Raw genomic sequence first — 21,461 nt, forward strand, 5'->3', positions numbered from 1 at the left:
AGAGTCAGATTCTTCTTTGGCAAAGGTGAGTGCAGGACCATGGCTTATCTAAGCTTGAGATTTCTCTGATTTTCGTGTTTATGTGTTATGTGGTTGATTCTTTCGTAGTTAGATTGTTTTTGTGTCACTTGTGGCTTTGTGAGGATTTTTTTGTGCCTTTGGATCGTGTTTTGATGGTTTAGGAACAGAGATCCGGCGAGAAGGTTCGGGGAAGAATGATGTTCAGCATCTGCGTCAGTTGATGCACAAAGTGGAGATGCCATGTGGAGATGTCGATCGATGCAATTAGGGATTTCGTGAAATGTCGAGCATGCATCAGTCAATGCAGTGTTGGTACTGGTCGATGCAGGTGATACAAAGCAAAATATTTTTCCAGTGCTCTAGCAATCTCAGAAAGTTTACAAGTAAATGTTTTAATCATTTAAACCCAGTTCTAAAGTTAGTCATTCCTTCCTTAATTTAAATTAGACAAATTTCCTAAATATCAAACTTGTTTTGATATTAATGGTATTTTCAAACACTAGCACTACAAGAAAACACGTCTTTTTCGATGGACGAATATATCGCGAACTCGCAAATCGACAAAAGCGAGCAATTTGCGAGGAAAGTCCGTTCCTCGCAAATCGCTTCTCGCAAATCGGTCAACGTTGCAATTCCTTCGCAACTTTTGCGAGGAAAAATTGTCTCTCGCAAATCCCACACACTTTGCGAGGAACTAGTTTTCTAGCAATATCCTAGCAATTTTGTATATAGTAAATCCCTCGTAAATTTGCGATGCTTTTGCAATTAATATTTCCGTCGCAAATTATAATAATGGTATAAAAAATTAGAATTTTCATTTTGGTAAGCTTACTTAAATTAAACCTGTAATTAAAATTAAACCTGTAATTATAATTAAACCTGTAATTATAATTAACCCTTAAACTTAATCAAATTAAAGCTGTAATTAGAAGTACTAAGTTTACATAATAAGTTAACAAAACATAATAACCGATTTTGTTCTACACAAAACAATAGATATGAGAGGATAAAGAGTACTAAGTACGAAGTTTACAAAACAAGTTCATCAGTGTTGACTGTCCGGTGGTTCCATCTTCGGTGGCAGGTCTGGCCGGTGAATCTTCTTGGCGAAATCTAGCAGCAAACTCTAGATCTTTAGATTCAAGATAATCAAAGTATGCATCATAACTATGCATCTTCTCTGAATTTTCTGGCATCTTCAGATCATTTTCTTGCATCATCACTGCATTTTCTTGCATCGTCTGTGCATTGGCCTGTATTTGAGTTGCCTGAGTTGCAAGAACAGCTTCGGCAGCAGCAAGCTTTGCAGCTAGAACAAGTGGATCTTCAGAAGGAGGAGGCGGTTGAACAATCTGAGCTGAAGATGCTTCTGCTTGCATGTTACCAACACCATATATCCGGTTCTTTTTCTTCAGAGCAACCTGCCAACAAAACATATACACACCATAAGTGTTTACACAAACATAAACATAAACATATACACAAATATTTTACACAAACACAAACATTAACATAAACAATGAAGCATGTTTTACCTCGGCATAAATTTGGTTCTTCACAGTTAGTGATAACCCACCAGAAGCACTACTCTCCGTGTTATCAGCTGATATTAGCTCAGACTCAGCATTAGCTATCTTTGACGACACTTCATTGAACACCTTCTCAGATAGTCCATCAACAAACGACCCATCAGGTTTTCTATGAGTGTCTTCCAGTACTCGCAGGATTTCAGGTAGTGGCTCACAAGTACTCTCAGACTAAAAACAGAGAAATGAAACAACTATATTGCTATATTGTAGATATGATATGATTAATGAACTTGTGTTAAACAGAGATACTTACAAGCTTTCGTGCTCGGGCTTTAAAAGAGGTCTGACCAGAACGGTGCTTATGTATTCCGGTGCCATCAGGATCACTATAGCGAGCACTACGGCTATTGATACTCTTTTCTTCTGATTTTGGTTCACACCAAAAGTTGACCAAGCCTTCCCATATAGTAGGATCAAGCCACCGCGACATTGCGTCATTACCTTTCTTCCTCCACTTACCCTTCCACCGAGACACTTGATCACACATCCGAGACTTCAACTTCTTTTCAAACTCAATTCTAACTCTTCCATTGATGGACGCATCCAAGTTATATGGTTGCTTGTGAAGACATAACATGAAACAGAATCATAATCAGAACCAGAATTAAGTGATAAACACACAAAATCTGTAGTTTAAACATATCAACAAATCTGTAACTTACCGCAAAATTTTCAAACCACCGGTTTACAACCGGACCTGGTGTTTGCGTCCAATTGGCATGAGCTGATTTGAAATCTCTTTCAAAAATGGCCCTGACAGTAACAGCAACCGTAGAATCCTGGTCAAACCTACAAAACATCAGATAAAAGGAATGAGGATCATTGAAAATACAAAACATAAAGATAAACTATAGGTTAGATACATAACATTCTCACCAGAGAGTACCCGGAGGTCGCTTAGGATCCAGTTTTGGTAAGCCGGCACGCCCGAGACTTGCAAGTAACTCTTCCAAAGTGAAAAAAGTTTGAGAGGCAAAAATACTGTTGATACGCGAAGTTGATTGCTGAGGAGGATTTTCATCATGCATCGCCGGAGAGCTTCCATGAGGACTATCAGCATGCATCGCCGGTGATGTACCTTGAGAAGAAGCGGGAGAAGATAACCTTCGGGGAGGAGCAGAAGCAGAATGTGTCCTTCGAGCAGAGACTGGAGAACTTAACCCTTGAGAAGCAATGAAGTTTCTGTAAACGTTTTGGTTTACAGAAACGTTTTGGTCTCGAGAAGACATCTGAAAGCAGATAAAAAACTGATTAGAATTCGAAACCCTAAAATCTAATTAAAACCCAAATCGAATCATAACCTAAATCCAAATAGAATCCCCAAATTCGAAACCCTAAAATCTAATTAAAACCCAAATCGAATCATAACCTAAATCCAAATAGAATCCCCAAATTCGAAACCCTAAAATCTAATTAAAACCCAAATCGAATCATAACCTAAACCCAAATTGAATCCCCAAATTCGAAACCCTAAAATCGAATTGAAAACCTAATCGAATCATAGCCCTAAACCCTAAATTGAATCCCCAATTTCGAAACCCTAATTTAGAAGGGGAGAGGAGGAGACTTACCGGCAAAGAGAGAAGAGATTGAGTCGGAGATTAACCGGACAAGAGATTCAGAGGACAAGAGAGAAGAGGAGGAGTTAGGGTTTGAGAAGGGTTAACCGGGACTGAGAGAAGAGATTGGAGAAGAGAGAAGAAATCAGAGAAGAGAAGGATTAGGGAACTAGGGTTTTTCTTTTGGCTGCGGATTAGTCAAGGTTTGAGCTTCGCTCAAACTAGGTTTTCTAGTTATATAGAAAAACACTGCGTCGCAAATCTCTCGCAAATATTGCTATGGATTAGCTATGGTCCCTCGCAAATCCCTAGCAAGCGTATTAAAAATATGTAATTTATATTTTCAGACTTTGCGAGAGAATTGCGAGAGACACTATAAAAATATTTCAAGAATTTCCAAACATATAAAAATATGTAATTTATATAAGAATTATATGAGAATATTGAGAATTGCAAACATATAATGTCATTAGTGTTTATGGTTATAGTTCAAGGGTTTAAAGTTTCCTTTTGCGAGGGAATTGCTATGGAATGAGATATTTGCAATGGATTTGCGAGTAATTTAGGGTTTAGGTTTTGAAATTGTCATTTGTGCCCTATCTTTAGTTATAAATCTTGGATTCATCTTTTTAATCATTAATAGTAATATAATTATTCCTAAGGGTTTGGGTTCAAGGGTTTAAATTGCGAGGGAATTGCTATGACTTGAGAAATTTGCATTTGCGAAGAATTTGCTCTGCAACTAGCAAATCCCTCGCAAATTTGCCGCAAACCTTGAATATCTAATTTATAAAAACCATCAAAAATGATTTTAAAAAATTAGTCAAATAAACTTTCAAGTATATTATAAGGTCCAATAGGCTCATCATACTCTTTTCTATCATCAAACATTTTAAAATTGTCCAATTTTGCATCTTCCTCTAATCATTAACTATCTTCTAACTATCTTCTTATATGTTCATTACATTGAGACATATATTTGACAAATATTCCAAAAAATTGTCCAATTCTCCAAATATTTTGTGTTGCACTGCCCTATCTTTGATTATAAATCTTGGATTTATATATTTAATCATTAATATTAATGTAATTAGTCTGTAAGGTTTAGGGTTTAGGGTTTGAAGTTGTAATTTGCGAGTGAATTGCTATAATTTTCTTAATTTGCGATGGATTTGCGACTAATTTATCTAGCAAATCAGTTGCAAATTTGTCGCAACCATATATATTTAATTTATAAAAACCATCAAAATAATTTGAAAAGTTAGTAAAATTAACTTTCAAATATGTTATAAGGTCTAATGTCTCATCATACTCTTTTCTATCAACTTTTTAATCATTAATAGTAATATATTTCAGAATAATTCACCTTATATATGAACACATTGAAATGTATTTCAGAATAATTATATTAAGTTTTGTAATATTTATAAAAAAGTAATTTCCTAATTTTGCAATTGATTTGCCATGGCTATCGCAATTCACTCGCATGTCCGTAGCAAATTTGCTATGGATTCTGTTTTCGCAAATGCGTCGCAATTTTGCGAGTGATTTGCGAGGAATGTGACCTTCCCTGCGAATTTGTCGTAAATGCCTCGCAATTGAGCATTGGATTTGCGACGACTCGCTTCCTCGCAGTTTTGCGAGGGATTTGTTAGGTATTTTTATTTTCTCGTACTTTCGTCGCAATCCACCGCAAATTTGCGAGAGCTATCCTCCGTCGCAACTCGTCCTCGCAAAAGGCGTGTTTTCTTGTAGTGTAGAGATTTTAGCACAATTTTACAAGAGAAATTCAGTTGGAGACTTTAGTAAATAAAAGTTTGTCTGGAAGGGATGTTAGTGTTACAATAAATTTCACGTACGTGTGTCTTATAAACTGATCAATTTCCTTATGTTTAACTAATTTATAAAACGACGGTGAGGATTAATAGTGTCTCGGAGGGATATCACAATGAATTTCACAGCAAAATATTTTCAGGAAAATTAAAATAAAACAAAAGGTACGTACAAGATTTGAAGTCCTACCATTAAACCATTCTACATATGGTCCAACCATCTTAAGTTTCGGTTCTGTTCCTTTTCTGATAATATTCCACATGTGAAATTCATTCATATAACAACTTCCTTCAACGTCTTCATGTCCCCACATATAAATCTTCTAGGTTTTGGTTGATAGACGTTGGTGAGTAACTTATCAAGTAGGTTAAAAATGTGAAAAGTATAAATAGTAAAAAAAAAAAAAAAAAAAGTAGTCAATAAATAGGTGGAAGCATTATGCCACATCCCATAGGCCATATCTCTCCTCCAATCTAAAGATAGAGCAAGAGGGGGAAACAGCTAGTTCCCCCACTAACTAAATTATTTTATAGTATTTATTCAGAATTTTAAAGGGTGTTTATAACTGCATGAAATAACTTTTAATTAGAATCTACTACATACACTTTTAAAATATGGGAAAAACTAACAAATCTACGGATGTTGTTAGTCAAACTGTTAATGTAGCTAACTAGGATGCCACATATACCACATATATATATATACAACACCACCTCGTAATTATTTTTTGTTTGTTAATTTTGTTCTTTTTTTTCTTTGTTTTGTTTGTTTGTTAAAGAGTCTTCACTCTTCACCAATGAGAAAAGGAAGCAGATTAGGCACGGATTTGGCAGCAAGATAGGGGAAGCGTTGATTTGGTCGTCAGACGCTAATATATAGTTGGTGCCTTCACTACAAGAAAACAGGTGATTTACGACTGCACTATTAGTCACTAAATAGTCACTAAATCATACATTTCGACTAATTTATGACTAATATTTGTTATCATAAATCAGTAGTCGGTAAGGAAATTCAGTCGTAACATAGTCGGTAAATAGCGACAATATTATGACTATGGCTTGTAGTCGTAACCATAGTCGTAAGTTAGTCGTTACTAGTTACGACTATTGGATGACTATGTTACGACTAGTTTGAAAATAGTTGTGAATTCGTCGTTAAATTATACGACTCTGTGGCTACTATTTAGCGACTATTTGACAACTATGTTACGACTTTAAGTCAGATTTAATGACTGGTTTGACAACTATAGTGATTAAAATCAAAATTGTTTTGTTTTGTTTTATAAATCCAATTTCTAATCAAACAGAAACCTAAAATTCATATTTTTAATAACCAAAAGTTCACCACAATAGTAATTTGTTCACCACATTAGCAATTACAAAAAGAGAACCAAAAGTGATCAATCAAAAACTATGATTGACACATCATCCCAAAGTGACAAGTTCATAATAACCAAAAGAGAATCTAAACCATAATAAGTAGCCGAATAAGTAGCCTAAGAAGTAACCTAAGAAGGAGGTTGTTGTGTTGGAGTGGCGGTGGATGCATCACTTGATTCAGACTCTTGGAATTCAACATAGGCCGGACACATCTTACGGATGAACTTTTCCAAGTGCTCTATCTTCTTCTGTTGCGCAGCCTGAACTTTGGAGTGTTCTGCTTCACGAGCAGCTTGTTCTTCAATTATACGATGAGCTTCCTTCACTTGCTCTTGTAATGCTACAAACGATGACGACTCTCCTCGTTGATAGCTCTTGCCATTGAGAAGATCCTGAAGATGATCCTTGAGGCTTCCAAGTCCAAAAAGATTACCTCGTGAATCCTTCTCAGTGGACTTAGAAAAGAAAAAATGAAACTGTTAGTTCTGAAAATGAAAGTTTTGAAGACTCTTTAAATATAGATTGTGAAAATGGTACTTTACCTGAAGAAAGATGGTCGTATAATCTTCTGCTGTGAGCTCCTGAGCTCGTGAAGGATCTGACTCGATCTCAGATATCTTAGCTTGTAAGTTTTTCTCATAAGTTGAGAAGATCTTCTCGGCTTTTCGATCGACATACGTACCATCTGGCCTTGTATGTGTCTCTTTGAAAACCTCACCAAGACTCACCGGTCTCCCAAGTTTCTCTTCCTGGAATGTTACAAAAATAAAAAAAAGTTTAAGACATAAGTTAAAGTTACAAAAAAAAGGTTAAGACATAAGTTAAAGTTACTCACCAAGCCTTGTTTGACTTGTTGATACGATGTTGGCCCAGATAAATGCGAGTGTGGACCGAGACCATTACGGTCTGACATACGAGCATTGGAATAGATTTGACTCCTTTCTTGTGCTTCTTCAGTATCCCACTGCGCAACCATTGTTTTCTAGAGTTCACCCTCGATCCATTTAGGTTGCACTCGACTAGTCCTAACGTCGCTTACCATGTTCTTCATCCGGCGTTGACATATCTCATAGAAAAAATGTTGCACTGTCCCTGTTATCAATGGATCCCAAGTGTGTGTTTTCTAGGAAAAAGAAAATAGAATTAAGTTAGTGATAAGCAACAATTAAAACCTATCTATAAATGATATATGACAGAAAAATATACCGCAAACTCAAGGAAGTATCTTTCTCTTCTATCCGGAGGCACACATTACCAATTGTAGAATAGACCATCAAATTTGTTTGTAAAAACCTTTGTAATCTTCCGCACCAGTTGTGATCTGGCATCCCGAGTAAACCTCATAACATAAGAATCAAGTCAGACTCGTGAATGACAAACACAATAAACAATAGTTCATGTATTCACAATAAACAATAGTTCATGACAAAACACATATACTCTTCTAGTTACTACTAAATGATGAGAGACTTGGGAATGACAAACACAATAAACAATAGTTCATGTACTCGACAAAACAATAAACAATAGTACTCGACAAAACAATAAACAATAGTGATGTTGTGTGTCATCTAAAATCAACGAAGTCATCGACTCTAATCTAGAAAACAAACTCTAATCTAGAAGAAAACATATGAAAACATGTTATGAGCTGGAGATTTATACGTGTTTACATACCAAGTCGTGTTAGGCTTCGGTTCCGGAGAGAGGACGGTGGTAAAAGTATGACGGTCCGGCACCATAAGTATGGCGTTAAGAGCCCTCAACGTGTCCTCCCGGAGTTCCGGCAACACTGGATCTGACTCATCAAAGTTGTTACCGTGAGAAGAAGGATGACTTTGAGCTGGAGAGTTCTAAGCTGTAGATCTCGCAGAATCATGCAATGGATTCGATCGAACCGGANCCTCATAACATAAGAATCAAGTCAGACTCGTGAATGACAAACACAATAATCAATAGTTCATGTATTCACAATAAACAATAGTTCATGACAAAACACATATATACTCTTCTAGTTACTACTAAATGATGAGAGACTTGGGAATGACAAACACAATAAACAATAGTTCATGACAAAACACATATACTCTTCTAGTTACTACTAAATGATGAGAGACTTGGGAATGACAAACACAATAAACAATAGTTCATGTACTCGACAAAACAATAAACAATAGTACTCGACAAAACAATAAACAATAGTGATGTTGTGTGTCATCTAAAATCAACGAAGTCATCGACTCTAATCTAGAAAACAAACTCTAATCTAGAAGAAAACATATGAAAACATGTTATGAGCTGGAGATTTATACGTGTTTACATACCAAGTCGTGTTAGGCTTCGGTTCCGGAGAGAGGACGGTGGTAAAAGTATGACGGTCCGGCACCATAAGTATGGCGTTAAGAGCCCTCAACGTGTCCTTCCGGAGTTCCGGCAACACTGGATCTGACTCATCAAAGTTGTTACCGTGAGAAGAAGGATGACTTTGAGCTGGAGAGTTCTGAGCTGCAGATCTCGCAGAATCATGCAATGGATTCGATCGAACCGGAGGATTGTTCTGAGCTGGAGATCTTGCAGAATCATGCAAAGGATTCGATCTCACCGGAGGATTGTTCTGAACTTCTGGTAATGACCGAGTTGGTTGGTCATCAACGCTTCGATTCACGGAGTTCTGAAATAGAGTCTATGGTGGTGGATAGTTTCTGACCTGCAGTGCGGCTGACGTCGAAAGTTGGGGGGAAACGCGGACTGGTACTTGTGGCGTCTGAGGCGTAGGATTTTGAGCCGCCGGCGTGAAGTTGTATTGAGGCGGTAGAGGGTTGACTCTTCTCACCTTCGACGGAGGGTTAGAGCCACCGACTCTGAGAGTAGCGTTGGCGACAACATTCCTCTTTCGTCCAGGCTTCTTAAGAGGACGCATCGTGAGAATTGGCAGGAGGAAGACGAAGGATGGTGAGAAATAAGATTGAGAGATTAGGGTTTCGGCGATTGAGAGAGAATTTGGCAGAAGAAAGATGAAGGATGGTGAGAAATGAGAGATTAGGGTTGAAAAATTAGGGTTATCTCGTTTGTTAGGGTTATGGGCTGGACCGCGTAAATGGATTCCCGGGTTTAATTAACCCAAAATGTTTTAAACTTAGTCGCTTATTAGTCGCGGATCAGTTGGTGCAAAATATTTTAAACAATTGGGCTTGTTTTGGGGTCCAAAATCTGGTCCAAAATCTAGTCCAAGACGTAATAACAATTTTTATGAATTTAGTCACTTTTTTGTCGCCAATCAGTAGCCAACATTAATTTTATAAAAAACATATAATTTAATTTACTTTACATATTATTTAAAGCATACTACTTATATATACACTACATAATATATTGATCACTTTAAATTTACAAACATTATTTACATATATACTTACTATAATAAAAATTACATTTTCTATTTTTAAATTAAAATTACATTTTATGACTTAGCATAAATGAAGATACTAATTTTAAAAGATCAGATCTACTGATTCATATACATTTTCTTGAGCTTCACCTTTTATAGGTAATTTTTCACTTTGCAACCAATTCACAACTGTACTAATAGAAAACAAAAGCTCAAGTCTAAAACAATTAACAATTAATAATTAATAATAAGTATACATATATTTTGTTTGTTCTTTTGAAAATGAGATTAATATGAGAATGCCACAACATGATGCATGTATTTATAGTTTATATATTTGTGAAGAATGCCAAATCATTAGTCACTACTTAGTAGCCAAATTACCGACTATTAGAAAGAGTTGCTACGTAGTCGCCAAATTAGCTGCTTTGATCCAACAAAATTAAGTTCTTCCCATTTAGTCGTATAATGGTCGTTAATCAATGACTACAATACCGATTATTGTATTTAGTCGGCAAATAACGTCTGAGTTACGACTAATACTACGCAGTTGTAAAATAGTCGTAAGATAGTTGGCAAATAGTCGCTTAATTTCTTGACTACGCATTTAGTCGCCAAACGTAGTCGTAAATACCCTGTTTTCTTGTATTGCTTGGTGGCCACAAGAGAGATTTGTGCAAAGGTCTGGTCACCACCAAAGATCAAACCGACTAGCCAGAATAGCTCTCCGGTAAGCGAGCTGAAGATTAGCGGCAGCAAGCCAGACAATGCAACAATAACTCTACCGTGAACTCACTCGCAGAAACTATCGTCTAGAACAAGACAAATAAGGGAGGTACAGTGAGAATATAATGATCTCGTAAGATGTTATAATGATTTTCACGTGTGGAATATTTAATCAAGTAAAGACAGCAAACTTACATATGGTCCAACTATTAAACCATCGTAGATATTGTCCTAACCAATTTAGTCTTTGGTTTTCTTTGTTTCTTCATCCTGTTAAAATTGTAGAAATTTTATAATAGTTATTTATTTATTTTATTTTATTTTTTTGTATGAATGTAAAATTATATTCAACAAAAAAGACTGTGTTACAATAAATGCATCTTCAAGCTGAGCAGTGAAGTAGAAATGATAGTTATTTATTACGTCCAACAAATATAAGTTTCGGTCTTATTTTTTTAAAAAATCATAAATGATACAAAATAAATAATTATTTTTTCAAATCGAAGGAGGTCGCTGCAGAGAGTTAGTAAAAGACTTTATTATTAAAACGAGTTGATGTTTTATTAAACCTGTCCAAAAGATCGTGCAAAGTTACAGCTAGAAATCATAGTAAAAGGATTGCAAGCTTTCCATGCGCAATGCATGGTACGACGACGATGTTGTCGTGCAAAGACATGATTATTCTTGTTGTCACTACATGTCGACGTGCCTATCATAAATGGATAATGATGATGATTCTCTAACGTTTTATATTTTATTATTACCTTGTTAAGAGCAATTAGTAAAATATTTATGAGTTCGATTGGTGATATATAAATGTACACGTTTTTTTACCAAAAAAATAAAATAATACCAAACTATATCAGTACCAAAAAAGTGCTAATTAAGAGTACCACATCTAGTACATAATCTTATGATTGAAAACTATAAAGACTACAAAAACTTTGTAAAAATATATTTGATAATAAAGGAATACATAAATATTGTCATAATAAGTAATTATTTATTAGTCGACAAAAAAGTAATTATTTATTAATCTGAAATATATTCTCACTAGTATTAGAAGACTACTTTATTATTTTAAAACAGGTGAGTTTTTATTTATCATAAGTCATGCAAATTAAACAGCACGTTATTTTGTAGTCACTAGTCACCAACTCACTTGTAACCCACACACGTTGTTTTGAATAATGCTATTTTATGAATTTTATAAAAACCCATAATCTGAACAATTTAATGATTCCATGTTCCTTATGCGCATATAACAGCTAACCTCAAAGTGTATAATATTTAATTAGTGGGAAAAATTTCTAATTTAATTTTGGGACGTTTTAATCACCAACTTTAAAGATGTCATTTTAATCACAAAATTTTCGTTGATTTGACCATAAACTAGCAGATTTTTGTTGACCTCGCCGTTTTAGCCACGACGTTAATTTTCTGTTAAGATCTTAAAAATGAGTTTAACTACACGTGATCTGTTTCCATTTAGCATAAACGACCACGTTTTTTTACCCCAAACAAGACATCATTTATTAAATTGAAAAAAACTAAATCTCCAAATCGATTCCAATTTCATAAATTTAAATTCTTAACTCTAGAAAGAAAATGTGTAACCACACACGTTGAGTGCATGACTATGACTTATCTAATCTTGAAATTCTCTGATTTTCGTGTTTATGTGCTGTGTGGTTTGTGGTTCATGTGGCTTTGTGAGACTCTTGTGTAGTTCTGGATCGGGTTTGGTGTGATTGGGAGAGAAGATATTTCTCTTTGAGAACTATCGTATCAAGCCAGATAGAGCCCAAACTTTAACCCCGATCTATATATACACCAACGAAAAGTTCTACACATATTTCTCCCCAAAACAAGAGTTCTATATTTAAATATTCCCCAAATCTGGGTTACAATATTTGGTTTAATTTGGGTTTAAAGTGTGAACTAATGTGACCCAGATTCAGGGAGATTTAAATATAAAACTTTTTTTTCGGGGAAAAATTTGTGTTAAACTTTTCTTTAATGGATATATAAACTGAAGTTAAAGTTTGAATTTTATTTGGTTTGATACGATAGTTCTCAGGAGGAAAATATCTTATTTTCCCATGTATACAATAAAAAGTAAAATAAAAAATAAAAATAAGTTTCAGTAAATTGATAGTAACATTACGCCACACCCCATAGGCCATAGCTCTTCTCTAATCTAAGGGTAGGTAGCAGGGAAGACGACTAATTCTCCATCGTACATATATCCTAGCCCATTTAGTTTTTTTGGTTTTCTTTGTTTCTCTCTTAAAATTGTAGAAATTTTATAATAGTTATTTATTACGTCCAACCAATATAAGTTTCGGTCTTATTTTTCAAAATCATAAATGATAAAAAATAAATGAGATATTTTTTTGCTTTCTTTCCTTTTTTCATTCATTTTTTTTCTTTCAGTTATTTGTTGTTAAGCGATCGAAGAAGGTCGCTGCAGAGTTAGTAAAAGACTTTAATAATTCAAAACGAGTTGGTCTTTTATTTAACCAGTCAAAAAAGTCGTGCGAAGTTAAACAGCTAATAGAAATCATAATGTAAGCATTGCAAGCTTTCCGTGCGCAATGCTGCGAAGATGTTTGCTTGTTGCATATTAGTTCAAAGTTCAAACTATATTTGATATTAGATAGTCATATGAAACTTGGAAGTAATCACATGGTTTTTACCTTCTTCTTCACCTTGTTTTTCATTTTCTTTCATTCGGTACTAGTTGTTTCTGATAATTGGGTAAAGAAATAGAGATACGTATTTAACACCGACTATAGAGGGTGTATAGTTGTGCAGATAGATGGAGGCACAACACACGACAAGCTTGTGGAGCTTGTTCTTGAAGACTACGGATTGGACGCGTTTAGCCATGAGCTAAACGCATGCTCTCGATGTAAACAAGTTGGACACAAAGCGAAAATTTGTCCGATACAGTATTATTGTAATACATTTGTTTTATTTTGTGTAATAATTCAGGCGTCAAGCATTATAACTCAGTCGTCATATTAATCGACGAGACCTTTCGTTTTCTGCTTTCAGATTATTCCTTGTGATAACTCAGGCACAAAACATTATAACTCAGCCGTCATATGAATCGACGAGACCTTTCGTTTTCCCGTAAATACTGTAACTTAGCATTCAAGTAATATAAATCAACTGTTTGCTTTCAGATTATTTCTTGTGATAACTCAGCCACAAAACATTATAACTCAGCCGTCATATGAATCGACGAGACCTTTCGTCTTCCCGTAAATACTATAACTCAGCCGTTCATTTTTTTTTTGAGTTGTGACGTGGAAAATCGAAAATGATGTGTATTTTAATTTGCTGATGTGTATTTTTTTTTATTTTTTAGTCAAAATAGAAAAACTAAAACCAAGAAATAAATTGTTGTTACACACAGGACACTAAACATTTAAGCAATTTTTAGAAGATTGTTAGATACGAGGAATAAACGATCTTTTTGATAAAATTGTTCAAATCCTTATAAATCTGAACAAATTTTTTTTTTGTTAACAAGATGAATCTGAACAATTCAATGCTTCCATGTTCCTCCTGGCGCATACAAGGTCTTCGCGCAAGTCTCGATCATCATGAAACAGCTAACCTCAAGTGTATAATATTTAATCATTCACTAGGAAGTAAACATAACTATAAACTTTTTCATGTTTTTAATTTGAGTTCGTAATTTTCAATTGTTGACATATACATATTATACGTTACATTGTCATTTACATATATATGGTCGTTTTTTTTTTTGCGGAAAATTACAAATACAATATTTAAGTTTCCATTACAGTGGCACAATAGTACATTATAATCACACTTATTATAATATTGATGTAATATGCAGTTCAATAATCACATTAAATTAATAAGTTAAAAATGTAACGTGAATTATGTATTTTCAAATCTAAAAAAACATTTGAAAGTAACAAATACATAGCATTTTAAATAATATTGAACTTATATTTTTTGAAAAATTATGTGAATGTATACTACTCATATTGAATTCAAAAATTTGGATTTTTATATAAATTATACACTATTTAATCAAAAGGATTTAATATTTATACATTATCATGTAATGGTTAAATAAATAAATAAATATGCCAAATCAAACGTAAATACATTTCTAAGTACTTATTAGTATAACTCAGATGTTATAAGATACAATGCCATTTAAAATTTACATTTAGTATATATAAAATTTAGAATATAGTTAATGTTAATAACTATAAACAAATAAAATCAATCCCCTCTTAATGACAATTGGTTAAATGTAAAATGTCAAAATTATATGTCGAGGTGGTTTAAAACTAATATAACATAACAAATTTTTTAAAAAATTCTATTAAAAATAAAGTTCAGCAGGTATTGTAGCAGGGGTATCAATTAGTTTAAATAAGCTAAAATTTAGTCAACAACTTTTTTCGACTTCACATCTTCTCACTTACAAATCTTCTACGTTTTTATTTTTTGTTTTCTAATAATATTCGACACGTGAAATTCATTATAACAACGTTCTTCCACGTCTTCACATCCCCCCCACATACAAATCTTCCAGGTTTTGGTTGATAGACGTTGGTGAGTAACTTAGCAAGATGGTTAAAAATGTGAAAGTGTAAATAGTAAAAAGTAAAAAGGAGTGTCAATAAATAGGGAGTAGCATTACTCCACATCTCACAGTCACAGCTCATCTCCAATCTAATAGCACAAGCGTGAGGAGACTCTCTCTCTCTCTCTCTCTCCACTTTTTTTGTCAACATTTTCTATTCACACGTTATGATAGTCCGATATGACTCCATCCTTGCTTTCGTATTTAACTTAGTTTTGCCATGCATCCATTGTTGTTTGAACTTATTGTAGTTATACGTTATCACCAATACCAATATGTTCATGTAAGTAATTTAAGTACGTTAAAAAAAATCAGTGTACTCCTTCGAAGATATAGAATACAATAATATTCTCATAGTAGAAGTGGAGATGTCAACTTATGTTCTCATTAATAGAGTTTGCGTTACTTCTTCTTCCAATGTTTTCTTTACAAGTAACCATTATGTTGTTCCTTCTATCTTATGTGTTTCTAAAATAGGAATCTGAATCGTTCAGGTTTTTCATTGAAGATAAGAGATCGAAACAATGTCTGAGAAGATAGGACCCGTTGGTGGTAACATGGGAGTTGTATTCGATGATGGTGTTTTCGATGGTGTGAAGAAAATAACTGTTGGAAATGATATTGACTGTGTGTCTTATATCAAGATCGAATACGTAAAAGATGGAGAATTTGTAACTCTTGAGCATGGGACGATTCGCGGGGAGTTGAACGAGGTAATCTATATAAACATCTTGACATTGTTTTTATTTGGTCAGTTCTTATATATCAACCTTTTATAAATTTTATAAATTGTTTGTTTCTAATGGCAAATCAAATCCAGTTTGTTGTTGATTACCCGAAAGAATCTATTACATCTGTTGGTGGAAGCTACGATTATGTTAGCCGCTATAACACAGTGTTGATCACATCGCTAATCTTCAAAACTTCTTATGGGAGAACTTCTCCAACGTTCGGTTACTCATATGGGGAAGAAATCATGCTCGAGGGTAAAAATGGAGGAAAGCTTATTGGATTCTACGGACGCTCTGGTCAGGCTATTGATGCCATTGGTGCATACTTTTCGCTAGTTCCTGCACCTGCACCAGAAAAGATTGAAGAAGTGGGTGGTAACAATGGAGATGCATTTGACGATGGTATTTTCGACGGTGTGAAGAAAATAACTGTGGGAAAAGACATTGACTGTGTTTCTTATATCAAGATCGAATATGAAAAAGACGGAGAAATTGAAACCCGTGAACATGGGACGATTCGCTGAGAACTAAAAGAGGTAATATAAATAATGTGAATTTGTTATTATATTTTTCAGTATGTCTTTTTACCATATCTTTTAATAGTTGTAATGTTTTTGTTTTTGATGGAAAATGAAATCTAGTTTGATGTGGCCTATCCAAATGAAAACATCATATCTGTTGGTGGAAGCTACGATTATGTTAATCGCTATAAGACAGTTCTGATCAAATCGTTGTTCTTCAAAACTTCTTTTGGAAGTACTTCTCCAATATTTGGTGCAAGTCCAAGTGGGACAGAATTCATGCTAGAGGGGACAAATGGAGGAAAGCTTATTGGATTCCATGGACGCTCTGGTCAGGCTATTGATGCCATTGGTGCATATTTTTGGTCAATTCCCACACCCCAAAAGATTGAAGCAGTGGGAGGCAACATAGGAGGAGTTGCCTTTGATGATGGTGTTTTCGATGGTGTGAAGAAAATAACTGTTGGAAAAGATATTGACTGTGTGTCTTATATCAAAATCGAATACAAAAAGGATGGAGAAATTGAAACGCATGAGCACGGAACGATTCGCGGGGAACTGAAAGAGGTAATAAAAATATCATGACTTTGTTTTTTTAGTCGATTGGTTCTTATCCACCGTTTAAATGTTTATAAATTGTTTGTTTCTAATGGCAAATGAAATCCAGTTTGTTGTGGATCACATCCGTCGGTGGAAGATATGATCATGTTAACCGCTATAACACAGTGTTGATCAAATCACTAGTCTTCAAAACCTCTACTGGAAGAACCTCGCCAATATTCGGGGTGACCGATTCGTCAGGAAAGCCAGTTGGAAAAGAATTCATCTTTGAGGGTAAATATGGAAAAAACCTTCTTGGGTTCCACGGATGCTCCGGTCAGGCTATTGATGCCATCGGAGTTTACTTTGGAGCTGGAGGAACTTAAGGAGGAAGGTTACAAGACTGTTTATTGGGTTCATCAGATCGAAGTCCATGTCGTGTCTATCTCCAATAAAAGACTTACTCTCTAGTTTTATTTTTCTCTAAAGGTTTATCTTTTTGGATCATGTGTGGCTCGAGTAAGCATTTCAACTTTTGTTGTGTTTATATATGTGTAAAATAAGGTCCATGCTTTGGGATCATGTAATGTTCTCTACTTTGAAGGTGTGTTTGTTGATTTTAATAAATGATGTTTCTTTCCAATATCGTTTTTGTTCTTGGTTTGTTTTTGTGTTTATAACTTTTGAAAAAACAAAATCAAAACAAAAAGGGGAAGGAGAAAGAAAGAAACGTGATAATTAAAACAATCGCTATACCAGTTTACCTCTGATTATTAAAGGTGTACAGCCTGCTGGTGTTATTGGAAATCCCATGGGATTCCCTCTGGGATTTGCATTTGGAATTAAAGATTTTCTGTCAGGAGTACCTTTGCATTTGGTTATGAAACTCATTTGGATTTGCATTTGCATTTGGAAATCCCATGGGATTCCCTCCCGGCAGGAGTACCTCAGAGGTTATGATTAAAATAATTTCTTGTTACTATATCCATATACGTAAAACTGGATTATTTGAACAGAGCCACGCAAGAATTATTCAAGGAATGGCTTATGGAACCACAAGTCTCTTGAGTAGCACAGTTTATGCTTTAAGTGATGCTGCCATTCAATTTAGTAAAGCTGCACACAAGGTACGATGTCTCTCTTTGCTTAAAACTCTATGGTGCAGATGCTACCTTCAAGAAAATATTCACAGAATTTCCAATTTGTTGCAGGGTATTGTTGCATTTACATTCAATGAGCATGATGTTGCAAGGATGGAGAAGCAGCAATTGGGTGAAGGGTCGCGTAGCAAAGGAGTTATAGGCGAAGTGTTTGAGGTATATTTTTTGCACTTTCATTGGAAGTACGATTTATATTCTAATTTGGTGTTCACTATGTCTTTGAAGTTTGAACTTGGAAGAAGAATTAAGTTTGCTTGTGCTGAAAAAAAAAAAAAACAACAGCTGAAAAGGGAACACTGAATTGTTTCTTGCAAATTTTCTTTAATTGGTTATAGATGAGATGAAAATTTCTGCCATCATTGTTGATTTATACTTTGCTTAAAAGTAGTCCGTCGCCATGTTAATCACAGGGACTTACTGGTCTCCTTCAATCACCAATACGAGGAGCTGAGAAACATGGTCTTCCAGGCGTCATCTCAGGTAATTAGGCGAGAACCATTGCTCACGCTGTCATTTGTTTCTGGCTTTGTAATTTTATGCATGTATTAACTGGGTGACTATATGGTTCAGGAGTGGCCATGGGGATTACTGGACTGGTGGCCAGACCAACGGCTAGTATCCTTGAGGTAACTGGAAAAACCGCACAAAGTATCAGAAACCGAAGCAGAATTCATAACATAAGATCCCAAAGACATAGGCTTCGCCTTCCCAGGCCTCTGAGCAGGGAACAACCTCTCAGGCCTTACTCATGGGAAGAAGCGGTGGGGACAGCAGTACTTATGGAGGTTGGAGATTCCCTGAAGTTCAAAGGAGAGAAATTAGTGAAGTGCAAGGCCCTGAAGCAAGAAGGAGCGTTCATTGTAATCACAGGGAGACTGGTATTGGTTCTAAGCAGCCCAAGCTTAGTAGGTTTCAGAAAACCGGGATTTCTCGGAGTTCCAATTGATTTGGTATGGAATATCGAAAGGGAAATCGGTTTGGAGAGTGTAATACATACAGATTGCAGCGGTGGAGTTGTCCGCGTCATAGGAAGCAATTCAGATGGTGTATGGAACTGGAGACAGGACCAGCAAAAGAAGAGCAGCCCGGCACGAAAACGATGGAACAATCCTTCAGCTCAGCCGCTTCTACAGACCAACGTAGAGCTTCCATCGGAGGAAGAAGCAGAGGACTTGTTGACTGTGTTGCTATCGACTATTGAAACAGGGAAAAACCGAAGCTGGCACAGTCGATTTGTTTTAAGTCGAAGTAACATTAGTTGAACACATAGAGTTGTGTATAGGATATAAGATTCAAAATTCTTTACCTTTCTTAGGCAGTATACTAAAGACAGGGGTTTTTTGAAACTAGTTTTTAGAATATGTGGTCTGATATGTTATTGATTATAATAATTAGATGAGTTAAACCATCATTAGTGGAGTAACCCACCATGGTTACTCTCACATTAATTAATTATATAAATAATCATAAATTAAGTTAAGTAACTCTAAGAGAACCTAAGCAAAATTACCCTATTACTAGAGAACCCCAAAGAGGTTACTCAAACATTTAAATAATAATTTTTTTAATTTGATTTATTAATTATCAAACTTTAATTATGTAAAATGATAAAACAATTATTTAAAATTTTTATATTACATAAAATAGAAAACAATATTTTACAAACTTAAACATATTTTACAAAATACGGAATAGTAAACATATTTTATAAAATTCAAAATATTATACATATTAAACATAGTTTGGAGTAAGATTTATTGTGCGGTTGCACCAAATTTTTGCCAGATATGCTCAATCAAGTCTTTTTGCAAAAGATCATGCATTTGTGTATCATGAACATCATTTCGAATGCCCATCATATTATGTAGATTTGTTGGGATATCTGTAGAATATGATAAATCGACATGAGAACTTCCGCTTCCTTCTCCGTGATGGAATTCCGCTGGATCGTAGAAATTGTAGTCATGTCGTTCGTCTTCCACTATCATGTTATGCAGGATGATAGATGCTCTCATTCACGGGTTACAACAACCGTGATACGCAACAGGACAACAAAAGACAAACACGTGAATGATACAAAAAACCAACACCCATTCACGGGTTACAACCGAAGTACACAACAACACAACAAAAGACAGACCCGTGAATGACACTAAAAAACATCCCTAATTCACTGGTTACAACTCGCTTCCATCTAGCTTCCATCTTGCTTCAACACACGACACAACACAACATGTTTCCCTTCACGAGACTCCTTAACACATTTGTCCCAAAACTTGAAACGAATATTAATTAAACCTGAGATAAACAAACAAGATAAACAAGATAAACAAGATAAACAAGATAAACAAACAAGACAAACAAGAGATATAAAATTGAAACCTAAATGTTTGTCAACATTTGGTCAACCAGTTTGTCTCTAAGTAGAGCTTCAGTGGGTGTTAGTTCAGACTTGTTAAGGAGGCTATCTAGCAGTCTCATTTTGCTGTTCCTCTCTTTAGCCGCTTGTTCTTGATCCTTCATTGCGATTATCTTATCCAACTTAACCACAGACCCATCCTCTACATCAATACTAACAACCGGTTGCTTCCCTTTTTTCTTAGCAGCTTTAACTCCCGGAGGTCTCATCTCGGATCCATCCTTGCACTCTCCGGGTGAGGATGCTCCTGCTCCATCTGAAGCGANACAACAACTAAAAACAACACCCCTCCACGGGTGTAAACACAACACATCTATGTCTTTGACAACACATGTTTCCCTTCTCGTATCACCTTAATTTGTTGTCGCAAAACCTGAAACAAAAGAACAAAAAACAAAACAAGTGTTAAACAAACAACATATAGCATAAGTTTAATGAAAACAAGAGTTAAACACAAAAGAGGATAGTTACACACAAAAGAGTTAAACCCAAACCTAAGTGTTTGTCAACATTTGGTCAACGAGTTTGTCCCTAAGAAGTTGTTCGGCACTTGTTAGTTCAGTCTTGTTAAGGAGGCTGTCTAGCAGTCTCATTTTGCCGTGTCTCTCTTTAGCCGCTTGTTCTTGTTCTTTCATTGCAATGATCTTGTCTAGCTTACCAACAGAACCATCCTCTACATCAATAGTCACAGCCGGTTTCTTCCCTTTTTTCTTAGAAGCTTTAACCCCCGGAGGCCTCATCTCAGCTCCATCATTGCACTCTCCGGGTGAGGATGCTCCTGCTCCATCTGAAGCGAGTTTAGTCCGCTTATGGCTACACTCCTCCGTGATCCATTTCTGATCATTTTTCAGNATTAAACAGAATTTGGAGTAAGATTTATTGTGCGGTTGCACCAAATTTTGCCAGATATGCTCGATCAAGTCTTTTTGCAAAAGATCATGCATTTGTGTATCATG

At 35.2% G+C, this 21,461-nt stretch overlaps 1 protein-coding gene and 1 pseudogene across 1 annotated transcript; one reads left to right on the top strand and one right to left on the bottom strand.

The window, feature by feature from the left end:
• On the bottom strand, nucleotides 6,510-7,357 carry LOC104772559. The gene is made up of 3 exons (XM_010497160.1): nucleotides 7,217-7,357; nucleotides 6,924-7,130; nucleotides 6,510-6,836 (listed from the first exon to the last, which is right to left on the bottom strand). The coding sequence occupies exons 1-3, from the start codon at nucleotides 7,355-7,357 to the stop codon at nucleotides 6,510-6,512; spliced, it is 675 nt and encodes a 224-aa protein (XP_010495462.1).
• Nucleotides 15,659-19,365, top strand: LOC104772560 (annotated as a pseudogene).

This window comes from Camelina sativa, chromosome 20 (assembly GCF_000633955.1).
Source record: "Camelina sativa cultivar DH55 chromosome 20, Cs, whole genome shotgun sequence".
Taxonomy (NCBI): domain Eukaryota; kingdom Viridiplantae; phylum Streptophyta; class Magnoliopsida; order Brassicales; family Brassicaceae; genus Camelina; species Camelina sativa.